We start from the raw sequence: 9043 nt of genomic DNA, 5'->3' as shown, positions 1-9043 counted from the left end.
TCTGGAAACACATTTTGCTTATAGAACTACTATTCCAGAAATACCTTTTGTTTATGGAATCCTTATTCCAGAATTATCCAAAATTATCAAGGATAATTCTGGTATTGCATAGAAAAATGTATAGGTGCAAGAAGAAATACTCCTGGTAGATTAAGTCAAACTGACCGGTCTAGCTACAAATTAAAAATATAAAAAGTTTCAGTTTGTAAACCTTTTTGGGAAAAAAATGTAAATCTTTGAAAGAGAATAAATTAGAGAAAGTGGGACTATTGTCGCTTTTGTAATACTCAAAATTACTAACCATTTCTGCCATTAGCTATGCATCACAGTAAGATCCATATTCAATGACAAGTGCTAAACCATGTAACAATAGCTATTTACTTGAAAATATAGGTCTTTCATTTTCTACATTTTGCATGTGTTACAAATAAGTGTTTTTTTATGCGTGGTATTGTAATGAAACCATTAAGAGGCACAAAACCTATGACTAGTTTGCAGGGCAACCATCAACGATTACGCCTTTTGCAGTTGGGCAAGCTGCCAGTGGACAATGTTCACCATCATTTCCCCACCAATTTAGACTCCTGTTTTCCAAGCCCAATGTGAAGTAGAGTAAAACAGTCATAAAAGCAACCCCACTGTCAAGTGCCGCTGACAGAACATAGTTGTACCTCTGCCACCATTTCTTTCTGTAACGGAAGATAAAGAAGTTAAAAATTGTCCCCACCAAGATCCATGCATTGTAGTTCAATGGTGTTGCTGGTGGCATCATTCCAGTTGCTCCCAGGAGAACTGGGAGGTTGATCAGTGGAATCCATGACTGTTTCGGAAATGCTTTGTGCAATAGCCAAACAATTACGGGTCCTAAAGCCCCACCAAGGAAAAACCAATTCATTGCACTGTAGTTTCCTTGAGAACCAAAGATTCGCTTTGGCCCCACAAGGCCCCAAATAACTGATGCATCAAAGAATACACGGTCACCAGGGCATGTCCATGGACTGTCTGCAGGAAGGAGATCATCATGACATATGTTCTTGATGGAGTTCAGCAACCACCATGCTACCCCAATGTTGATGGTTCCAGCCAGCATTGTACCAATGAACTGTGCATGCATACACACATGTGTGAATAAATTGAGTACACACACAGAAACTACAGAATAAAATGCAATATCTTTGTCAGCATATATACAAGGTGAGCTATTTTTGTGTGTGCGCTTTATTAATAATGTACCTGAACCAAGAACATTGATCTTGGAGGGATTTTCATGTAGTGCCCAAGTTTGAAATCACTGAGGAAAGAGACAGACTGGGCCATGCTAATGTAACCATAGGTTTTGAAGCAGACATTTGCAATTGGTCTTCCCGGGTAAATGAGACCAAAGACATACTCAGCGATGACATTCAAACCTGGTGTCTGAACACACAACAAAAAAGGGCAAAAGTAAAAATTTAGATTATGTGGTTCCGTGAACAACGTACCTATTGTTTAAAACGACAGGAAAGCTTTCGAGCTAAAATTAAATACAAGATGCAAACACTCTATCAACATCTTATCTTACATTGTTCTGAAGTAACCATTGAGAAATCATTTTAGGTATTACTGTACCTAGTGTTGTGACGAGACATTCATGCCAATTCAGACATGATTTTTTTTTATATATCAAATTGAAATGTGTATATATTCATATCATTTTGTGGGTAAATGTTATAAATAAAATACATCATATATGTTGATCGAAAAGCACAAGCTTTTAGTATAGCTAGTATTTGAAACAATATTAGAATTCCTATGACGATTCGCTTGTAGCTCGACCTATACCATAAGTGGTCTTTCAAATTGAGTTAAATTTCTGCAAAAATATGCATGTGTTATATCATATAACAGGGTGCAAAAGTTGCAGTCTCTAACCTGGTTTGTGGTGGCAGTAATGATGCTAACGGGGAGGGTAAATCCAAAAGCTAGGGCTACCGCAAAGAGAAGTCCCCACCAGGGCATTTGAACCTGGTCCTTTAGAAAGATGCATAGTGCGAGAGAAACCACAAGGGTCACAACCAGCAATAAATAAAACCACCACGAAGGTATGTCTTTGTATCTTTTCATCAATTTTGTGTGAATATCTTCTGTCACGTTGAAAGAAGCACGATAGCGCTCCATAATCTCCCTGCATGTTTGGTAATACGTCAACATATGATCTTTTGTTTAATGATATAGCTGATAGTCTAAAAAAATATAAATTTGTGTGCCTTACATGTTAAGACATTGCATATGAACCTTGAGAAAATTGTGGAAAGAGTCATATTCTTCTAGACTGACATACTGAAGGTCCTGAGTACATTACCTAACCTAATAATCTAGTGTTCCGAGAATATTTTCTCAAATGTAAGACATTTATCGGTTTGCACGGCATGCAACTGTAAAGTGTGTATTACATTACAAAATTTGCAACCAGGACAATATAGAATTTAGAACATTGTACTCCGTGTTTATTCCAGAATTTCAAAGGCAGTAACATCAGTCTTCTTTACTATCATCTTATTACTAAGTTAATATAGTAAGAAATTAAGACAAAATAATTTGAGTGGCATTACCTTCCATAGAAGCAGAACACATGTGTGAGGGTGGATGCTATGGTGGCAAATCCGAAGCCATAACTGAGGGCGAAAAACACACTGAGATGAATTCTCCCTTGCTTTTCATACTCTGCAACATTTAACTTGAAATGGTCGTCTACAATAGCAGGTATGTTGTACCTTTGACCTTGTACTGTAAATAAGTGTGAAGAGAAAATGGGAAACCTCTTGGCATTGTACACATTGAGGCCCCAGTAAGCTATAGGAGTAACAACATAGACTATTAATGTGTAGCCCACAAAAATATTGACAATGGCAAAGAAGGGTGAGATAAGAGGGCTGAACAAGAATGATGTCACAGCAACCCAATCAAGTGTGAGGGCTCCAACTCCAAGGCCCCTCATGCCTGAACCTATCTGCTGAGCTGTGACTGACTTGGAGAATATCCAACACACCCATGAGATGTTTGTGAGCGTTGTGAACAAGTATCCAGGGATCACGTACCACGCCATACTGCACAATAGTGCATAAAAGAAAAACTTTGTTCTTGCTCTGTTGTTATCCGTCTCATGCATTGCTCTGCATGGCCACAATGTCTATAAGTATGTCATGAATGCATATTGACTCAATCAAGATTTTGAGTCAGTTGTTGAATGGATGGGTTACTGATTTTTCTTCTATCCAAAAAAAGTCGGTGGTTTGGTTAATCAAACGAAGTGATATGGTGAAGGGTGTTGATATGTTTACACCAAAAATAGTAACAAACATATACTTCACAGATCAATCAAATAATATTTTAATGTGTTGTCAAGTGTCTAGAATATGATGAATTATTAAATGAAAAAAGTTTTGTTGATACTTTTCCAAAAAAAAATCACTTAACAGCACTTTCATAATATAATAATAATGTATATTAAAATTTTAAATTAAAAAATATTATTATTTAAGTGTCGGTATCAATATTTAAAGGGTGTCAAATTGTATCATCATAAAGGAAAAAAGTTTTGTTAACACCAGAAAATAGTAAATAAAACTACTCCACAACCCTTTATAATAATATTATTTTATTTTAAATTAAAAATTAAAATTAAAATAGTTAAAATATTAATTTATTTGTTTGTTAAGAGTGTGTTTTTACTTTATAGAGTATGAATGTATCATGATCCTTCTTTAAAATAACAACATCGACACCAAAGTCGAACTCAAATGACACTTACTCCACCTTCACCTTTTATGAGACTAATAGGAAAATGATGTTTTGATAACCCAGTTGTATAGAACACAGGTTGATGTGATGAGTTTAAAAATAAAATATATATAATAAAAAATAAATTTTTAATTAAATTATATCAAAAAATATTAAAATAATAATATTAAGAATTGTAATATGATTATATAAAAAAAATGTGGATTGTAAATGTATCATTACTTATAAAAAAAATAATTTTTCAAAAGTAAATTATATTCTTAAAAAGATAATTAAAAAGACTATTGACTCATTAGTCTACAATAGGTTAAACTAAACTATATTTTTTAAAGAACGTAAAATAGGATTTTTAATAGTTAATAAGTTGGAAGTTGGAAATTTGTAAGTTGCATTTTTTATTTTATTTTTATGTCTGATTTCACGAAGAAGTTTTAAACATTTTTATACTATAAAAAATTGCACTGTTTTAAAGTAAAAAAAAAAAATGTTTTGTTTTAATAATACACAATCACATTGAGAGGAACTAAAGTGGTGACTAAAAAAACTGAGGAACTAAAGGTGGTAAAAAAATTGTTAAAAAAGTAAAATGGTCAAATAAAAATTTATCCGAAACAAAAAAATACAAATTTATCCACACAAAAAATAGATATATTTATCTTATAAGATTTATAATCCACTTGAAAAAAAGTATAAATATAGATTTCTAACTATATGTACTAAAATCATTACATATTAAAGTTAAGATAGTGAAATTTTTATTGAGAGAGTAAAAAAGAAAATTTAAAAAGATTAAGGTACTAAAAAATCATGTTTATATGAAAATCAAACTCAATCTATCTTCTATCGAATTTGGTACATGTTCAAATGAGTTACGTATGAATATTTAGTGCATTTTGTAAATTTAGTCATTCGTTAATAGTATACCGAATGACATACACGAGTAATTATTCACTCTATAGCGCAGATAAATACGGGTTTGTATTTTTGAAAATTTGAAAAACTAATTTGAGTAAATATTTTATAATATAATTAAAATGTTATAAATATACAACTTCTTTTAAATGTGTTTTAATTTGAATTTTTTATTTATTTGATGAAAAATAAAAGTTGATTCAAACTATTACAATAAAATTAACTACTATATGACGTATATGATAAGAAAATAATTATACCTAAAATAATTTTTTAAGAAAATCAAAATTATATATTGTTATATATAAATTGAAATATATAAATATTTCAAATATATTTTAATTTATCTTTTTTATTTTATGTAGAAGACATTAGAAATTAAATGTGTAGATGAAATAATTACAGTGTTAAAAAAATATATCACTAAATAACATAATTCTCATAAAAAATGGTTATAGATAACACATCAAATTAATAACTAATATTTTCATCTCTAATTTTTGTATCACCTAAGAGTAGGTTTTTTATTTATTTTGTAAGTCTAATATAATAATTCATTATTCATTTGAATACAATGCTGAATACTATTAAAATAAATATCAAACATAATTTTATTGGTTTTATAATTAATTTCATAATGATTATTAACATAAAAATGGGCATTGACTTCTTAGGAAACAAAAGTAAGTCCAAATCGAAGTCAATGCATTTTGCACCTCCCTTTGAAGGTGCACCCACATAAGGTGATGAAAAGATAAAAGTGTCCTACTTCAAATTTATGAAATATATTTTAAATTTTACAATTCAAATTAAATTATGTATTACGAAATATATTTCGAAATCTAAATATATATTTTGAAATGGATTTGTAGATTTAAAAACATACTCTACACAATTCATAATGTATTTTATATTTCAAAAATATAATTTTTTTTAAATCATACATTTTATATTAAAAATATTGATATTTCATATTTTAAACTTATAATTAAAAAAAAAGACAATCCAAATCTAAAAATAAGCGTGATAGAGGTTGAAATTACGGAGTTGCAGGATGAGTTAGCCCCACATTGTGCAACTCCATACCTTCTTCTCTCACCTCCATAGATTTTCGTATTTTTAAAAATGCTCCTCTATAATATTTTGGATTACATAATTTGGAAGTCATTTTTTAAATTTGTAATTAGCTTCTGGATTATATAATCCGGAAGTTTTTTTTCAGATGCATGATTACTTTTCAGATTACATAATCTGGAAGTCTTTTTTCAAATGCGTTTAAGAATTACATAATCCGAAAGTTATTCTATGGGATGACACAAGAAGGATAAAAATGTATTTTCATGTTGTGTATGGAGGTGGCAGAAGAAGATATGAAGGTGCAAGAAGAAACATCCTTGATTACAAAACTAGCCCAGTGGGCCATATGCTGTTTATTAGCCCAGTGGGCCATATGCTGTCTATTAGCGTGGCGCCCATATTCATTGACTTCCTTCAGGCTTAGTAAGTCGTTTCCATTTTGGTGGCTAAAAAAATATACTTAGCAAGTTAACAAAATTATATAATTAAAATATCAATATTTTGATTATCGAGTGGTAATAAAAAAAATTGAAAATACCTCGTTGGTCAAACTCAATTGTTATGTTAATTCTTGACGGCCAGGTTATTTTTTTTTTTATAAAAATTCCTTTTAGAATTTATTTATTTATTTTAAATATTTTCTCTTTTCATTGGAGACTTGTTTGTTTTTTACTTAATAACAATTAATAAATTATGTATTTTAAATTGTTCAGTCTTTTGATAAAAGCAGTAGTAATAGAAAGTAGTTTACATATTATTAATTCAAAAATATATTTAAAAATTCGACTGTTATATTTTATACAAAAGTCAATAGTAATTTTTTGATCTTTTTAGAGTGTAAAAATTGTATATAGTGACATTAATTAAAGTCTTAAAATAATTTGGAAAAATAAAAAATAATAGCCTTAAATAATTTTGATTGACCTACCGGAAAACTGAAGCTTGGACAAGGGAGCCTGGCCACCACATATGTGGTGGTTCAACAACGTATTTCCTCAGTAACCCAGCCCACCCGTATCCTAGCACCTGCACATGCATCATAGATTTTAGAAAATTAATATATATATATATATATATATATATATATTAAAATTATTAAAAATTCAATAAATAGTTTTTCAATCCCATATTTTACTGGTATTTGAGTGTTGATGTACAAAATATGTGTGTTGGAACCTGTGTAGTAACTATGAGAAGCCAAGAGGCGAAAAAGGAGATGCCGCGTCCGTAAAAGGCTTTAATAATGTTAACGATGCCAACAGCGTATGGAGACCCGGACCCGAAAGCGCTTCCGGCATTGGCGAACATGGTAATCAGCACGTGCTCCTTCACGTTAAACGGACCCGGGTTGAAGGAGAAGCTCCTGGGACCGAACCCGGGGATTGTGAACTTGGTCTTGGGTAGAACCACGGCCATGAAGTGCGCCACGGGAAGAACAGCCACCTGAATGGAGGTCTGAACCATGATAAGAGGCTCGGTGCGGTAGGCGAAGGACTGGTTGATGAAGGAGAGGAGGCAGCAGAAGAGAAGACCCAGGAACCACACACGGAAGGTCCATATTGGTTGGGTCGGGTCGTCGGAGTTGGATACTGTGAGACGAACTTCCTCAATGGGAGACACCTCGTCTTCGTCCACTTCGCTTGTGTTTGGGTTCTCTGTGTCGAACCACATGCTGTGCTGTGCTGTGCTGTCAGAGACAAAAATGGAAAACTTTTGTTTCAGACTTCAAATAGTAAAGGAAAATGATTTTTTACACGCCACACTTTACACTAAATATTAATTTTTTAACTTTTTTAATTTTACAAATTATTTTTACATTTTTCATTTTATCTATATTTTTATTAAAAACATCTTTTTATTTTTTTATTCAAATTATCATCACCTAATAGATAAAAAGATACACTTGATACTTCTCATAATAATATAATATTTTTAATTACAAAATAAAATAAAAATAATAAAAATATTAATTTAAAATGTTTGGTGTACACATTTATTATTGATGATGTAAATATATCACCTTCTCATTTTTGAAAACTTTGAGAGTGTTGTTTTTATTCTATTATATTTGGAAGTCGTAATGAGGAAAACTAGTTTTTCCTCGCAGCAAGGAAGATCTTTCCATGCATAAATTTCTAAGAAGACTGATATGTGTTTTTTTCTATAAGGCTTTTCACCCTCGTTTGTGTGTGTTCATATTGAAACTATATGTGTAGAATAAATATTTGTGAAGTATTTAATTTAAAAAATATTTGTTAAATTTTTAATAATTTTAATAAAATTTTAACATAATTTTAAATAAAAATATATATTATTTTTTAAAAAATTTAAATTTATTGTATAAATTTTGAATATAATTATAAAAATAAGAGACAAATTATTTTGAAGCAGCTAAAAACATTTTAGAAATTATAATGTATGTGTTACAAAGTTTTTGTGAATAATTTTTTTTTTTTTACAAATGTTTTGTTTCTTTTCGTTTAAATAAACTATTTCCTTTTTCTACTTCAAACCAATTTTTATACAATGAAATTCTTATTAAACACACTCTTAATTATCAAATTAATAAAAGGTCATGACAACCAAGAGTCAAGACAAAACTAAAATTACATAGACATATATATATTTCCTAAACGAATCACATATGATTAAAAAAAAAATTAAAAAAATGCATACCTCAACTAAACTTTCAAGCATGTCCACCATTTTTATTATAATATTTTAAAAAAAAACCATTCTATGATTTTGAACGTTTTAAATTTAATTTATTTTTAAATAAAAGCATATGACATGAACATAAATGAAAGGATCATCATTTAAGAAAAGAGATTATATTAATGTATTTTTAAAAGCTTAAATTAAATTAAAAATGCTAAGTATCACTGACTTCGTTTTTCCGAATAACAAAAATAAAAAGTCATTGACTTCATTTTTTTAAAAAGAAATGGAGAAATAAAAAGGTAGAAGTCGAGACATTTTCATATCTTATAATAAAACAAAATGTCATATTTGACGCCTTTAAGAAGTTCTGTTTATGATGTTGAGTGGGGAAGTCTAGGTCTTTTGTCTTTTTGTACTGTCTAGCTACATATTAAAAATACAAAAAGTCAGTTTGTACACCTTTTGGGAAAAAAATGTAAATCTTTGAAAGAGAATAAATTAGAGAAAGTGGGACTATTGTCACTTTTGTAATACTCAAAATCACTAACCATTTCTGCCATTAGTAATACATCACAGTAAGAAACCACATCAATATTCAATCACAAGTGCTATA

At 30.0% G+C, this 9043-nt stretch overlaps 1 protein-coding gene across 1 annotated transcript; it reads right to left on the bottom strand.

The window, feature by feature from the left end:
- Positions 1-394: 394 nt before the first annotated feature.
- Positions 395-7459, bottom strand: LOC137832734 (oligopeptide transporter 4). Its single transcript, XM_068641051.2, has 6 exons — positions 6946-7459; positions 6698-6795; positions 2592-3152; positions 1912-2164; positions 1234-1416; positions 395-1102 (listed from the first exon to the last, which is right to left on the bottom strand). The coding sequence occupies exons 1-6, from the start codon at positions 7438-7440 to the stop codon at positions 488-490; spliced, it is 2205 nt and encodes a 734-aa protein (XP_068497152.1). The 5' UTR covers positions 7441-7459; the 3' UTR covers positions 395-487.
- Between the last annotated feature and the right edge of the window lie 1584 nt (positions 7460-9043).

Source organism: Phaseolus vulgaris, chromosome 6, assembly GCF_051622355.1.
Source record: "Phaseolus vulgaris cultivar YP4 chromosome 6, ASM5162235v1, whole genome shotgun sequence".
Classification (NCBI taxonomy): domain Eukaryota; kingdom Viridiplantae; phylum Streptophyta; class Magnoliopsida; order Fabales; family Fabaceae; genus Phaseolus; species Phaseolus vulgaris.
Note: the sequence above shows the minus strand (reverse complement) of the source record. Positions and strands in the feature narration are given on the sequence as shown.